Genomic DNA, 16,736 nt, shown 5'->3' with positions numbered 1-16,736 from the left:
AGGAGAAATAAGAGTTTCTGTATTACCATTCTCCTGGCTAGAAAATAGCCTGCTTGCACTGGAAACAGTCTTGCCAATATCTGCAAGAGAGCGTAAGTTGGACTTCTTGGTCTGGTGCCGATGCTTCCTCAGCAAGGTGTATGCGACCTTCTCCTTCAGGTCCGGCTTCAACTGACCACTCTCAATCTGGCTGTCAGTGACCATTTCTGTTAGAGGGGATAGATTGAAAATCAAGAGTAAGTAGCAGTCGGGCTTTTCTAAACCTTCAGGAGCGCTTTCGATCTAGTCAACCTCACGCACCGACAATCTGCGTCAGGGAGGCGGCCTCCAGATCCAGCATGATCGTGCCCTTCTCGATAAAGGTTTTCAGTTCCATCAAACTATGCAAGGACAGCGTGGCCACATGAGGTTTGCTCCAGCGTTCACCTCCCTTCTCCACCTTCTCCTCAAACTTGATCCACCTGGTCAGAGTGTGAGAAAAAAAAGAAGAGGCAAAATATGCGTGAACCATAACGGAATTGGACAATCGACTGTGCTCAGATTCAGAAGAATGTACGATCCATCTTTTTTTTTTTTTTCTTCCTGCTGATGGGTTCCTGAAAGTTGAGGTCAAAATAATCAAAGGTAACGGAGGTTTAAAAATAAACAAAGGCGGCAAACAAATGGCGACAATATGGATTCTGTCCTCTTTACAAAACAGCAGTGCAATGTTTTGAAGTGGTCACAGTTCACAACGCATAAATGTGGGATGCAGAAGAGCGTAGAAATAAAAAATAAATCACTAGACTTTAGAAAGTGTACAATTCACTGGAATAGTGACAGCCTTCCTGCAACCTTTAGATCACACATTGCTCGGAAACGGCGTTCAAACAGGATCCCATATTAACGCTTCAACTTTGTTGCCACGCATAAGCTCTGCCTCGAAGGTAAGGCTCAGGACAAGGACTCTTTTTAATAATAATGCCTCAGATGTCACCACTACAAAGAACCATTCTCATGAGGCCCGGGGATGAAGTTTCCGCTGGGGATAGAGTATCTCTCTGGCTGGCTGCGGTCCACGTGTCTGTGACGGGCCCTCTCGCTGGGGGAAGAGCTTGGCCACGGAGACAATGCGAGTCCTAAGGAATTCACTTACATGTCCTTCCGTGTAACCCCATCGCTCTTTTTACAAAACGAGACAAAGAATCAGAAAAACACAACAGCTCCTTATCGTTGTTTCGATGCTTCTCAAAGAACGCTCCATAGACAAAGCTTGACACAACACTTATCTGTGCAAAAACTGACAAAAGGGGCTGAGATTTTTGAATTCACTGAATTTTTACTACTTGAGGGGTCAGAGTGGGTGACATTAATCATTACTTCAGGATTACCTCAAATACTGAGTAACTAATCAGTCTTAAATTTGATTTAATTGCTGTTCAGTGATCAGATTTAGTCAGAAAAGACGAACAAAGTTAAAGCGTTCTTGATGCTGTAAACCTGCTGGTTTGTTAGCTTCATAATGATAATGATAATGATAATAATAATAATAATAGCCACCACTGTGTATTATAAAGTACTACCTCCTAATCCATGACAAAGGCCAACCTTGGTAAGTTATACCAAGGAGGCATGTTTCCCCCCCCCATGTAATCAGTAGCACTGCTGCAAACAGGGTAAATGGGTCAAATCAGAGAAGGTCAGGTTTAAGATAAGATTTACTGATAGTCTTTTAGGAACATTTTAAAATAATAATCTTACACAAATGTTCTTTTATTAGAGAACAGAAACTAGTATAGGATTTTTAAAGCACTAACATTTTGCCGGTTCTCATTTGTAACCTTCCACAGCATTCCTTGAGTAGGACTTTAGCGTCGCACAATGTTAGCTCGACTGTCTGGAATAACTGATGATTCCTTTGTAATACTGAACACCCCACAGGTGAATTAACAGAAATCCCCTGAACAGGGACATTAACAAGTTTAGTGATTCCACTTATACATGCCAAAAGTTCACATGTTCCTGTACACTTGAGGCCTGTTTTGATCATGTGGGAGTTGCTGCCTTTTCCGGGTCTCACAGAGCAGGTACTATGGATCTCGATCAGATAAGAGTAGACTGGGAGTTCACTAGGGCACTGCCTATTTCCCTATACACACAAAACATGATTATTTATTAGGGATTGTGTTCCAGTCACGGGATGGTGAGCCACTTCCCATCGCTCTTAAAGTGAAATGGGGAGAGATAAGCTGCAAGCACATTTGCCTTAGCAGCTCACCTGGCAGTTTCCTTCCACTCCATCTCCTGCCCGTCCACTTCCAGAAGCTCATCCAGCTCAGTGAAGAGCTGGGGAGGCGGTGGGCCATCATCCTCCTCTCCCAGGATAAACCGGATTCTCTCAGCAGGAGAAACTGCAAGCAGAAAGAATTGAGTCAGAGGACAAACAAATCAGCAGTGTAGTTGCTGTCATTGTGTGAAGCTACACAGATGCCTGCTGTGCAGAACTTCAGGTTTCCTGTGTAGGAAAGAAATTGCAGCTACAGAGTCATGCACAGAATAGAAAGCTCAAACAGCTGACTGGTCTGACAATCTGGCATGCATCTGTCTGACATCAAAACAGTATTTTCTGTAAGCATGAGACCACAGTATATCTTGCATAGCAGACTCGTTTCCACTGCAACTGCTCAAAGATCATCTCTCACTGTTAGAGAAACATCAGAGGTTTTAATTACCATTCCAAACACCTGCAGCCTGGTTGGGATGTTACATAGTATGTGTTTTAGCATTTCAAGTAGCTTTAAATATTTTGTGGGGGGCAGTTTGTGCTGCAAATAAGGTGAAAGCACATGACCCTGTAAAAAGAACAGTGTTATCTTAGCTGGAAGGAAACACTCTGACAACACATCCGCTTGAGGAAAATCTTTTCAGTAAAAAAATACATTTTACTTCCTTCTGAGAAAGTTTACCAAGATGTTTTGTTTTTTTTTAAATCAGCACATTCATGCATTGATAACCTCCACTGAATGTTCATCTTCTACTTTCAGTTCCCCATTTAGAAACATGAAGACCATGAAGGAATATGACATCAAGAAAGGTGCTGTGACCTCCACAGTAGGACAGCCTAGGCATATATATTTTTCTTTTTATTATTCATTCTAAATTATGTAACCAGTGTTTATTTATGCAAGTTATGATCTTGTTCTTATAACCAAAAAATAAAGCGGTAATCTCCGGGTTTAACAAGAATCTTGACAAAATGAAATGTGAGAACTGCTTGTTCTTGTTAACTCTTCTGCGAAAGTTGTGCAACGATGAAGTAAGGCAACAAAGTGGAGGTCAAGAGCAAGACACAGAAGGCTATTTATGAAGGTGCCTTGATTTACTGTACCAGTCAGGATTCTGCAGGTTGACAGCTTAAGAACGTAACAGCACCGGTAACCTTTTAATCCTGAAACAGCGCACCAAAGCTTAATTTAGATCGTTTGTTTTTAAAACAGTACAGCTGAAACTGTTCTAATATAGACAGCACATCTAACAATAGGCCATTTGAAGGTTAAGATCAATGACTCAAAAGGGGCATGAAACACCTTTAGGATCCCATGCGTATGGTTGTGAACCTTCAGCAAGGATGCAAAAAAAAAAAAAAAACCACAGGAGATCCTCACACCCACAGGAACTTTCTGCTGTCCTTTTGCAAATATGACTTATTGACGCCATATGGTGTACAAAACACTCTTCGCCTCTCACGTCTCACAGGTGGTGTTATCAATGAAAACCAGGCCTTTGTTGTGGTTACACACAACTTTTGAGTGGTCTGCTCTTCAGTTTTTGCCAGAATCAACAGGATTATGTGGATTTAGATCGGTCAAAGCAGCGGAAAATCTTACAAGTGTCGGGCTCTGTATGCACTGTCTGCTAGTGAGTGCACTTTCAGCTGGGACTTTAGTTGTCTGGGAGAATCTTGTTACACTGTATGCTCATGTTCTGTGATAGCACAACCCCCATAGCCAAAGCACTGCTCGACATTTGCACACATCAGTTGAAAACTCCGAACAGGGAAAGTAAAGGTTGTCAGGTAGAGGCAGCATGCCCTCCTTCATTTAATAGGGTAGCAAAGCAATATAAAAGGTGGTTCACTCAAGAGGAAAAAAAGATGTTTATGCCCAGAGTAGCTTATCATGCAGTAGGGTCTGCCCTCTTATTCAACCTTAAAACACTGTTTGCAGTTAAGATCTTCTAGAGAGATACAGTAGGATGGGAAAGTGGGAGTTTGTTTATGTGTGTGTGTTGTGTGTGTGCTAGAAGGGACATTTAAATATGGATGACAGATTCAGTTTGAGCTTCTGTGTTAGGTCTGCTCTCCCGCTGCCCACTGATTTTCCAGTCTGTAATCAGCTCTGTGGAACCCCCTATGAGCAAACACTTGGCAACACTGAGAAGGAAAAACTCCACTTTTTTAACAGGAAGAAACCTCCAGTAGAACCAGTCTCAGGGAGAGGAAGCCATCTGCTGCGACCAGTTAGGGATGAGGGGAGGCAGACAGGACAAAAGACACGCTGTGGAAGATTGCCAGAGATTGATAATAACTAATGGTTAAATGCAGAGTGGCGTGTAATCACATAGAGAGTGTAAAACGGGGAGTGGAGAAGAAACGCTAAATGCATCACTGGAAGCCCACAAGCTTATTGCAGCATAACTGAGGAAAGGTTCAGGGTCAAAAGATCCAGCCCCAACTATAAGCTTTATCAAAATGGAAAGTTTTAAGCCTAATCTTAAAAGTAGAGAGGGCGTCTGTCTCCTGAATCCAACGAGGAACTGGTTCCACGGAAGACGCGCCTGAAAGCTGAAGGCTCTCCCTTCCATTCTACTTGTAAATCCCCCAGGAGCCACAAGTAAGCCTAAATCTGAGAGCAAAGTGCTCTTTTGGGGTGACACGGTGCTATTAGGTTTGTAAGTTAAGATGGGGCCTGATAAGTGGTTGCAACCTTCCAGTCAAGTTATTTGTAAAACCCAAGACCTAAAACCAGGTTATAAGAGTTACTCTCATTCTCTCACACCCAAACTGAAAAACCCAGACCCTAGATTTATTTCTTGCCATGTATCGTCCCCCTGTCGTCACTCTCAGTTTTCATCTAAATGCTCAGAGTTTTTAATCACTACAGATGAAATCGCTATAGTGGCCTAGTTGTTGAGAATGATGGCCTCAACACTGCATAAAATTCATTTAATGCAGTGTTGAAAGTTATTTTACAAATGACAAATGATGGTGTCCTTCTGACAAAGAGAGCAAAGAAAAAGCAAAAAGAGCTGCTTTAAAAAATTATGGCTTTAAGGATACAACTGGTAATTTTCACCTTATATACTCTTCCGCACATCTATAAAACCAGGACATGCAAATAAGTTAGACTATTTCTTAAGCATTAGGGCTTGGATAACATGCATTATTCTCTTATTAAATTCAGAATGTTGAAGCAATCATATTTAGCCATAAAGATTAAAGAAACATGACATTCGACCAAATACTTTCTCCAGATGGAAGTACCTTGAACACCAACACCACTGGGAAGGAACATCAGGTCTTTTTTGTTCAGAAAACTTCACACAGTAAACAAATCTCTAGGACTGCCTTCTATTATCTTCTCACTGTTACTTAAATTAGAAACATACTTTCTCAGAGTGATGCTGAAAAACTACCTCACACTTATTACTTCCAGGCTGGACAATTGTAATTCCTCATTCTCTGGAGATTCTTCCCATTTTGGTTAGTCTTTGTTGGCTCCCTCTATTAAACTAATAATTAAATAAAAAATTCCTCTCCTTGAGTAAGTCCTAATTAACCTTTCCTCCACTGTGTCCTAAAGACCTCATAGCACCTTATATTCCCAAAAGAGCACTTCCCTCTCAGAGTGCAGCCCTATTTCTGATTCTCAGTTTCCAAACATATGATGAGAGGCAGAGCCTTCAGCTATCAGGCTCTTCTCCCATTTAACCAGCTCCCAATTTGGGTTAAGAAACATAGACTCTTTCCACTTTTAAGATTAGGTGTCAAACACTTTATTTGTGTTAGAGTTTCATTGATAAGTTTCTCTGCATTAGGCCCAGTCGCAGGCAGGCCTCACATGATGCACTTAGCAACTCTCCTATAATGTCTTCTTCCCTTGGATTTTATGGTGCTACTGCATATCATTAACTTTTTCTCCTCTTTCTGTGTGTTGTCTCTGGTGCTGCATGTTCCTGATCTGTTGTTACTTGCTGTACTAGTGAATGTTTGTCGCTCTGTGCTCATCTTTTCACTTTCTTCTCACCCCAACCGGTTGTGGCAGACAGATGCTGCCTGAGGCTGCTTCTTGCCATAGGCCTCTTTCCAATAAAAAGAATCATTGTATTTCTCCATAAAAAACCATAAGGTCATGACGTTAGTTGCAAGGCAAGGTGTCCTGCGAGGGCAGGTTGTAATTAGGTGCAGTATAAGTTCTATCCAGCAGTAAGAAGCAATAAAGCTCTTACTGACTGAAAAAACCTACAGTCTCTGATTGCATATTCTAGACATATCTGTCTGTGTGTTACCTTATGTCACAAGTCTGAGTGTATTTTAAAAAAGCAACTAATTGATAAAGAAGTTATTCTACTGTATGTAGATATTAGTTTTTGACCGCATTTACTTAAAGTCGGTGGAAAAGTAAACAAAGTTTGCATGACTCAGACAGTAATCAGGCAGGGCCCATGACACCTACTGTAGAATGACTAAGCACTCAGGCTGGTTTACATCTGAGCATAAGGTGTAACAGAGGATTACAGCGTCAGAGGAGAGGAGATTACTCAGGTGTAGGGCTGCTGTGAGAGGCTGTGAAAAGACAGCTCGATGTTACGCCGGCAAAACCAAGAAACTTGCAACTGTGAATTGTCAACAAAGCCAAAAAGTGGTCAATGGACAATGCCTACCATTGTATGTAGTCAGGCTTTATTCACCCATTCATGCAGATCCCTTCAGACTCTCTCCTGTTTCTTGATAATGGAGCCCAACCCCGAGTCGTGCATTTCATTTTTAAATCTCCAACTCGTGTCTACTTTTAGGAATTGGCTGTACTTTAAGGAATGGTAAATGGACTCCGTCTTATATAGTGATTTTCTACTCTGCTTGAGCACTCAGACCACTCTTATATCTATAATATCTTGCCCAGTTATACTTTGGCATGCAGACCGGAGCAGCCAGGATTCAACCAACAACCCTCTGATTAGAAGGAAGGTAACAATTCCCAAACTAGCCCTTCAGTGACACAGAAAATTAATATTTGTGGTACGTTTCTCAAACTAATAGATTTCTATTTTTATTCTACAGTTGGAGGCGGAACAATGAATCTACTGGCTGTCTTACAAATAATTCTGGAATGCTTTACAGTTTCCTGGTGCATCTCCTCTTCCAGTATGCCTCATTAAATAGTGTCACTCCAAATCATAGTATCACTCTATACACCTTCACTTCTATTATTTGTCCACACAAGGTGCCTATTGTTATGAAACTCTGCTCACTGTCTTTGAACTTTTGTTTCATTCTTTTGAATGCTTATACAACTTGTGATTGCGGTCTGTGTGTAGGAGGTTGGGGGTGATATCTGATGTCAAAACAAGGGGATATCCTTTACATGGTTACGTGAGCACTGCAGCACCCACCCACCCTCTGTTCAAAAATGACATGTATGAGGCAAAGTCAAGAAGAAAGCTGACCTAAGGGTTAAGATACGAGCTAAATCAGCTTGTTTCACGCAATGTATGCAGTCAGGCTCTACACCAAAGCCTAGTATCATCATCATCATCATCATCATCATCATCATCATATTACTAGGTTAGGTTTCATTAAGAATAAACCAGTCTATAAACTACCTAGGCTTCGTAACATCTACATGGCGACTGATTCAAATATTTACTTCAAATTAAAAGTACCTTTTCTTTTTCTGCGCATTTCCATACACAAACTGCATGATCGAGGCCAGTTTTTGCATACATTTTCACGTTCATATGATTTTAGATTTAGATTTATTTACCGGTCCTTTGAGAAATTCCATTTGTGCCTTGTGGCGACTGTTAGACAAATACGCACCTTACGTGTAACACTCACTACAGGGTTTAAGTTTTAAGAAGTGGAAAGTTTTTATTTCCTATCTGACCTACGTGTACTGGTCTGAACCATTAACCGAGGATGAAAGATGTGTCATAGCACATGGTTGTTTGCTACGTCCAAAGAACCATTATCAACATAAAGGGCCAAAAGTAGTCGCTGCGAATGGCAGGTGGGGCCGTTCAGTCCTTTGATGTAAAGTGCTGCCTTGCCTTTTCATTCTTTTCCCTTTAAATTTTTTTGCTTCCAATAAAAGCCCCTATGATTGATATAGATGTGAAAGTTAAAGTGGCTGACCTATAAAGACATGTTGAAAGTCATGCCCTTTCCTCTTTTACTGGCCGAGTAAATGTGCACTTCTAAAATCATATTCAGCAACAATTTTGTTGTTAAGTTGTTAAGTTAATTAGGTAGATCAACATTTACAAATAATAGAACAGCAACTAAATTACTTATAAATCTAAATTTTCTCTAAAATCGTTAACTATAACAAATCTAATGCAAGCCTGGCAAAAAAAAAAAAAAAAAAAAAACTGCTTGCAGAGCGAGCTTTTGCTAGTGAGCTAAATAAGGGTTATTCTGAAGAAACTCTCTGGCGTTTCAGGTTTAATATTTGAAACTGAACAGGCACCCTTTAAGGATTCATCTGAACTTTAAATATCAGTGGAATTACCAGTTTACCTTGATCCTATTGGCCTTTGTGGCCCTGTTGTCATTGTTCACACATGCCCTGATGAGTCAAGCATTAAATCCCTCGCTCAAATGTATACGATACTGCCACACACAACAAATACACCATCTTATTGTGCCAGTTTCCACCATAATTTTATGGTAAATTCCAGTAACTGTGAATAGAAGATGTAACATTTTGGGACTCTTAAAGCAAAAAAAAAAAAAAAAAAAAAAATTATTTACCTTAAGAGGAGGTACAACTTTGAGGCTCTCTATTACAATTACACATATTTACTGTACACTGAAGCCGAATCACAATGTTGCCATTGAAGACTGTGGGTTTCAGCGTCTTCCCACCTGTTTTACCTAATTAAAAAAAAAAAAAAATCTCCCTTCTTCCTCATTAAATGTGATTTCTGTCTGTTATAGGCTGTAAAAAACAATCAGGGGATTAATGGTTCAACCATGCCAGCTTCCTAAGCCTCTCTATAGGGACAGACGGGATGTATTTTCCCTATAGCAACAGTAAGATTAGGATACTGTTGACAATCTTGCAGTCCTCTTTCATCCACACCAACACTGTACGAGTGCTCCTCATCGTTCAGTCTTATGCATCTCGTTTAACATCTCTATATATTGTCGTTTGTGCTGAATCTTCCGTTTTACCACTTAGCTTCTGAGAATCCTTTCCCACAAATCTCAGAGTGCTGTGTTTAATCATCAAGGTGACAAATAACACCCCCCCACCACCACTTCTATTTACTTTACACACATTAAGCTATTCCAGTGTCATTTTCAGATTAGCGCTCAGCATGTTCCCATTCCACTGCTCCATTTATTCAGTTGAGTGCAGGCTGCTGCTTAAAGAAAGAGAGCCCCTCGCACCCCACCCACCCCTCCTTGCTCTGCCTCCTTAACTAGAGAAACACTGATATCCTGTAGGCTGTAATTTGCACTGGACTCGATCCAACTTACTTAAAGCTCAACTCGGGAGCGATTTATCCATCACCATTGTAGTTCTCATAGATGATTTCATGCACACCGTTTTTACTAAACGTCATGTTAGTGTCACCACGACTCACTGAGAGGTTTGAGGACGCTCACGTCTACATTCTCCCCGTCGGACTTGGACCCTTCTGCGATCTGTTCAGGTCGTTCCCGCTTCTCCTTGTGGTTAGACTTGCGTCTGTGGCGCCTCCTCCTGTGGTAGCTCTTGGGAACATGGACACCGATGTACACAGTGTGGTGACCTGTCACAACATAAAGCAGAGAGCAAGCAGATCAGATTACAAACACAGTTAAAAAGGGGGGAAAAGAAAAAAAAAAAAAAAAAATCACTTTAATCCCGAAAGCTGGGTAATCTGCATCGTCCACCTGCAGGAGAAAAACAGCAGCTGTGGTGTGATGTAGTGTGAAATGTAAAAATATTTCTATTTCCTCTCACAGTATGCCATCAAATAGCAAAATTAAAGAAATGCCAGCGACTTCCTACACAGAGACTCGTACAGGAAATGATGATTTAATGTCTCCAGGAAGTAATTAGAAAGAATAGTGGGTGTGAGAAGACTGGGATTAACCGACCCAGTTAGTGATGCAGCTCTCTTAAACCATGCATTTCACAAACATTTCTTTTAGGGTTAAATAATCTTTCATACTTGATGGTTAGCCTTGTTTTCTTGTAGAAAACAAAAAGGCAAACACAAAACCACACTCTACTTTCAGACTCCTGTGCAGGCAAGCAAAGGCTCTTGCAGCTACTGCTTACACACAAGCAGCTCGACATAATCCCCAAGTATTTTTTGCTTTGTGTTCATCTAAAAGCAGTGGTTTTGCGAAGTATGTGGATGCCTCAGTAAAATCATGTGGGTGTCTCCAGATGCATTCTTTCACGGCTTTAGCTGACAGCCAGAACTGGACAGGATTAGAAAGCTTGAATCTTCCTGTACAGAAACGTTAGATGGAGTGGAAAGTATTTATCCTATATGTCGAATTCTGCACCGATACTCTGGAGGGCAAAAGAAATGACTGGTTTCACATTTGCTTGTGCAGGGCTGCATGTGTGGAAAAGACAGGAAAGACGAGTCTTTACCTTCAACTTCCTCTTCATCACAAACATGTTTGACAAATGAGGCTCCTCTGTCCAAGACAGCTTCATCCTCCATTCTAAAAAGGAACAAGAAAGAAAAAAAAATGTTACAAATATATATATATATATATATATATATATATATATATATATATATATATATATAGCCACTCTAATTTTTATCTCCAAAGTACAAAAAGAGAAAAGAATCTTTACATTAATAGAAACTTCAGATTCTTAAGATAATACCATGTTTTAATTGTAATGTCACTTTTATGTCCATTACAGTGAAAGTCAACTTACTGTGAAACACAGTCCTGAAAAGGATTCTTATTCAGCTGTGAAATGTTGTTGGATATTAAACTAACACTGTATTTGGATATTAATATGAATATCTGTGAAATTCCCCTTTGCACTCCGGCTTGTAAGTGATGTTTTATAGAGAGATACAGTACTGTGAAAAAAGTCTCAAACCACCCCTCGTTTTCTTCCAAGGAGCCAGACTTTATGCTCTTGAGCAATCATTCACCAGGATTTCTGAACGTCTTTCAAGATTCTTCTTTGGACTTTGGTTGCTTTTTCACTCATTTTCAGTCCAGTATTTGACCATTTTTATGAGAAGAGTTTTTTTGTTTTTTGTTTTTCTTTGTTTTTTTTGGGGGGGGGGGGGGTAAGCCACTTAACACTGGCCTATGAATCATTCAAGCATAAAAAAGCACCTAACTGAAAAAAGATGAAACAGTATTGTGTGTACACATAACAGACAACTTAGCAAAGAATCAATTTTAAAATGTGTCTTTAGGGCATTTTGTTGCCAACTGTTGCAAAAACATCATTTGTCCCCATATCCCAAAAGATAAGGCAGTTACAGGCATAAAACAGTGTTTTTGCACCAACAAGTTGAGTCCCAAAGAACTATCAGCCAAAGTCTTTGCATATCTCAGGATGGTCTGCAATGTGTCCTTAAAGAATTTGAGGAAACAGGACAAATGCGGGGCAAAAGAAAAAGTGGCACACCCAATCTTTTTTCCGTAGCAGATGAACAGTATCTGAAAGTCGTGTCCTTAAGAAACAATAAAAAAGTCTCAGTAGAAGGCTGGCTGCCCAGAGGCCGTTCTTAGGAAAGGGAAACAGGGAGAAAAGGCCGGCGTATGCCAAATCACACGAGAACTGGAATGAAAAATCTGAAGCATCAGGTGTTATGGAATAATGAATCTAAATTTGAAATTTTTGTTTCAAATCATCGTCAATATCAGAGATCAGGTGATACGTACAGCAGTGAGTGTCTACAGCAATCAGTAAAACACAGTAGGGGATCTGGTCAAAAGTGATGAAATGATGAATGCGGAAAGTATCCTTTTTTTTCCAAAATTTTGATCCACCGTGCAAAACATCTGATTTGCACTTTCTTTATATTTCAACTTTTTCTGTCTATTGGATCACTCCAAAGCTACACAGGAAGAGCTCGTTAATTAACACCATTGGTAACACACTACAATATAATGTATCGAGGTCTTGCAGTGCCCACAGGTTACCCCTGCTCAACAAGCCCCCTGCAAGGTACTTCCACCCCCCGCCAGCATCAACTCAACTTGTCATGTTCGGAGGAAGAGAAATGCTAAGTACGTCCCAAAGAACACCGTCAAACATGGAGGTGGAAGCATTATGCTTTGGGCTATTGTTCTGCAAAGGGTACAGGACCACTTCACCACTTTGAGGAGCCAATGGATGGGGCCATAAAATCTTGGAGCAGAACCTTCTTCCCTCAGCTAGAACACTGAAGACGGGTCATGGATAGGTCACATTAAGGTCATGAAGTGGTCTAGCCAATCTCCAAACCTGGTGACCAACTACAAGAAACGTCTTACAGCTGTGCTTGCCAAAAAGGGTTGCTCCACCAGGTAGCCAGTCATGTTTTGCTCGCTCGGCGACATGCAAATCCATTCAGACTGTTTACGTAATTTAGATTCAATCTCTCTCCATTAAAAATCAAACTACCCCAAAAGTTAGACTGTTCATCAAATAATTAATTTCAACACTGTATACAGAAACCAATATACCTTACTATAAAAAGGTGGAAAAAAACAGGCTGCCTTTATATTCCATTGAGCTGAGCTATAAACTTTACTTACCCTGTGCCTTTGTGTCAGTGTACTGCGTCAAACTGCAGTAAAACTAAATATGCATGTCACAATCAAATTAGTGTTTTTCCGCTCTGGCAGCTGTTTTGGCAGCAGTTTTTTTTCCAATAAACAAAAAATAAATATTTGCTTTAGGATGCATACAAAGAATGTGAAATAAACACGTGGGCAGTTGAAATTTGCTACTGAACAATGTGAGGCCAACGATGAGAGGGATGGGAGCAGTGCGCAAAACCGCTAAATAAACAAAGTCAGGAAGGATACAACGTGTTCCTTTGATTGCACTCCGAGCTCATCTGGATCTCCCTAGTGGATATGATCTCTGGCCCTAAGAACGCTAGGAACACAACACTGATGATAACAGATGCAACCAGCTCCCAGATCAAATGGGTGTCGAGGAGTGGTTGGGTTTAGCGCCAAGTTTATATGCAATCCTTAACCTCTATACCTTCTTTTTGTTGCTCTTTCTTTTCTCAATATGAAAAAAAAAAAAGAAATAAAAGTGACCAAGGATAAGTCTCCACACTGCACTGTGCACATAGAGTCAACACTATCATTAAGCCTCTGATTGCTTTGAGTGTTCCTTTCTGCTTGTACTCATCTTCTTCCACCCCAGGACAGAGCGTACAGAAAACAGCACGAGCTGAGTTCTACCATGCTGTATTCTTTGTACCTTGTACCTAAGCAGACATTAAGAACAATCAGAAGAGACACACTATAAAAACATGAGACTGGCCCTTTTAATTCATTCTTGCACAATGGCTGTACAGACAGGAGCTACGATTCAGGATCTCTCTAAGAATTTACTTCTGCAGCAGGTACCAAAGTGCTGGTGATGCAGCGGTATGCATGAAGGCAGCTCATGTAGCACAGAGAGAGGGCCATCAGGGAAACCGGTGAGCACACAGAAGAGCAAAGAAAGCTCATGTTTCAGGTTTTACTGCTGGCTAAGGCAAGTTCACAGAGCCGTGTTAATCACTGCACACTGCAGCCTCAGACAGGGCTCGACTAACCATGAGAAACAGGCCACAGGTGGTTCACAGACATCCTGGATGCAGGAGGGGAGCGCATCATTCTTGTTTTGAATTGAGTGCCAAATGGAATAAAAAAATTACTGCAAGGGCTTCAAAGAGAGTATAAACTTTAGATCTGCTTTTTGGTATTACTCAGAAAAGTCAAAATGACTCGCTGAGTTTAAAAATCAGGCCAATATCGGATCCTACGTCTCCTCACTTAAGTCAAATACAGGAAATCTACTTGATCTTGTCCCCCCATTTCCTTCTATGGCTCTCTCTACTTGATTAATCAATAATAACAATAATAATAATAATAATAATAATAATAATAATAATAATAATAATAATAATAATAATAGTAAGAATAAGAATAATAATCTGGGTGAAATTCTGAGCAACCAGCTGCATCCATTTCTCATTGCTGAACTTTCCATTCTGCTTCAGTTCCCGGTGACCTCAGGCGTCTGGATAAACCTGTCAGTGCGTGAGGAGCCGGGATCAGCTGTTTGGGATCAGGGATCATCCCCATCTCTTTACAGAATGACGCACCCAGTCCCACCAGCCAGGTTGGCCATGAGGGTAGATGCCCTCAGCACCATCAGGGCAAAAAAAGAAAAGAAAAAAAAAGGGGGGGGAAAGTTGTACAGCAGCGAGTTTCAAGCCTTAAAGTGATACTCGCGCTAAAGCTGATTTTCTGGGCAGTAATACCCACATGAAGGTTTAACAGGTAAGCATAAAACAGTTGATTTGGCTGGTCGCAGTAAACCTCTGCACCCTTCATTCATTACTTGAAGGACAGAGGAAGACATATAGGTGATCAGCATTAGGTATATTACTTGACTATTGCCCATTTGGCAGTTTTGCAGGCTGAGAGCAGACCATAATATGAAGCATATACCTATATATATTTAATCAAAGTGTTGCAATAATAAACCCATTATATTGGTATTGTTATCACAACATACTTTTCAGCCTAATATTACTCAGATATAGCCACTACTTTCTACCCAATTAACGATCAAGTGGGGCTATTGCGACTTCCACTACCGCACTATTGCTGAGCCTGAATGTGAAGTGAAATGGGTAAACAAATAAATGGCCATATCACCAGTACAATCAAAGAGGTTATTTGACTTGTGTAATAACCAAACAGTAGTTAGCTCAGTGCCCTTCAGCTCTGCCTTAACTTTTGGAATTTCCTTCAATGGCACATTGGTCAAAGCATCAACGGGAAGAACACAAAAGAGTATTTTAAGTTTCAGCAGGCGCTCACACAGGTGCAGGTGAAACAGAACAAAAAGAATAGAGAAAACGTTTCCCTGTTACAAAACCAGACGTCTGTCTCCGGGAAAGACACAAGAACGAGGAATCGGCTGTCACTTTTATAGTTTCTGCTGACAAGGCACGGCACGGCACAATAGGTCATTTCAGGTTTTGTTCGTTGTTACTTGGAGAGGGCGTCACGCTCGCTCTGGAGAACCGTGCCTCGCCTATTCCGATGCAATTACATTTTCAAACCAAAAACATCCATCTAAAATAACTTGTTACCGTCAATGAGATGCTTATAAGGAAAGTGCAGACTCAGTGAATTTTCCCTGTTTGAGAGTACTGTGAAGTCTGATGTGCTCCTGCATATGAGGGCACAACTGTGCCCACGCTGAGTGCGGATTTTTTTATTTTTATTTTTTGAAGGGGGGAGGTGGGTGGGTTGTCATACCAGTCTACCACGGGGATAGTGCGTTCTACGCGCACTACGCGTTACGCACGGCTTTATTCATAAAGATGCAATGCAGAAGACATCTCCGACACTCTCCACGCTCTCCTCCCCTCTAATTAATAGCGACAGCTTCTTGGAAAATAGATTAGCCCGTTCATAGCCACAGCAGTGCGGCTGTGTGTCTTATCTATCCAAGGTTGTCGCTGGAATGAATGAACGCGTTTCAGAAAGATCAGTACTCTTATAAATAGCCTGCACGTGGCGTTACTATGGCATGGCACCAGCGATCCACTAAACTCAGAAACCACACAAATTCCAGTTTTACGCACACTGGCGCAATCCTTTGAACGTGTCCACTTTGTTTGCTGGTGAGCGACATTCTGACGCCTCGTTCACCGACTCGACACTTGCCAGGAAATAGCAAAGCAAATCTCTCCAAAAAACCCGAGGACCGAAAGCTATGAAGTCAAACTTCAAATGTGCCCAGCTTTTAGTTTCGCCAGCTAACACTTGACGATCACACTTACTTGCTCTTGTCGGAACTCATGGTGACGAGTTTCCCCTTCGCTGCTGATCGGCGTGGCGTCCACCTGTCCTCCTCGTCAGTTTCGAGTCGTGTTAAAGTCGTGCGTGTTTGAGAACGGTTGCCTAATCAAGCTGCTGCGCTCCCAAAGTGCCTAAAACTAAAGTACGTGAGCTTCGGCTATCTCGCTGGGATGATCTCTTCGACCCTACAAATCAAACCTAACGCGTAACGCACAATCCACATATCTAACTGGAAACCCACACGCAAGGCCAAGGTAACATCTTGTCCAAAGCGCCTGTTTGGAAGTGCCACGGGAGTCTTTGTGTGTAGCGTGTCTTTCCCCATATTTAAAGTACCATCCCTCCTCCTGCGTGACGCCACGGATGAGGGGGGCGGAGGTCAGACCATTAGCGCTGGGAGGCGCGCAGAACACTTAAACTTGACAAATTGCCTTCACATTACTTCACTAAAACAACTTTAACC

The 16,736-nt window shown here is 41.2% G+C and overlaps 1 protein-coding gene across 2 annotated transcripts in view; it reads right to left on the bottom strand.

Moving 5' to 3' along the window:
- LOC116316088 (electrogenic sodium bicarbonate cotransporter 1-like) overlaps positions 1-16,611 on the bottom strand; it is a 34,177-nt gene extending 17,566 nt beyond the window's left edge. For both annotated transcript variants that reach the window (XM_039615044.1, XM_039615043.1), the window contains exons 1-6: positions 16,255-16,611; positions 10,857-10,930; positions 9,850-10,017; positions 2,258-2,390; positions 301-461; positions 27-206 (exon numbers count right to left, since the gene is read on the bottom strand). In XM_039615044.1, coding sequence (XP_039470978.1) covers positions 27-206; positions 301-461; positions 2,258-2,390; positions 9,850-10,017; positions 10,857-10,930; positions 16,255-16,274 — 736 coding nt within the window. In that variant the 5' untranslated portion in view covers positions 16,275-16,611. The remainder of the gene's footprint in view (positions 1-26; positions 207-300; positions 462-2,257; positions 2,391-9,849; positions 10,018-10,856; positions 10,931-16,254) is intronic.
- Between the last annotated feature and the right edge of the window lie 125 nt (positions 16,612-16,736).

This window comes from Oreochromis aureus, linkage group 7 (genome assembly GCF_013358895.1).
Source record: "Oreochromis aureus strain Israel breed Guangdong linkage group 7, ZZ_aureus, whole genome shotgun sequence".
Taxonomy (NCBI): Eukaryota; Metazoa; Chordata; class Actinopteri; order Cichliformes; family Cichlidae; genus Oreochromis; species Oreochromis aureus.
The sequence above is the reverse complement of the archived record's forward strand: the minus strand, read 5'-3'. Positions and strand labels throughout refer to the sequence as shown.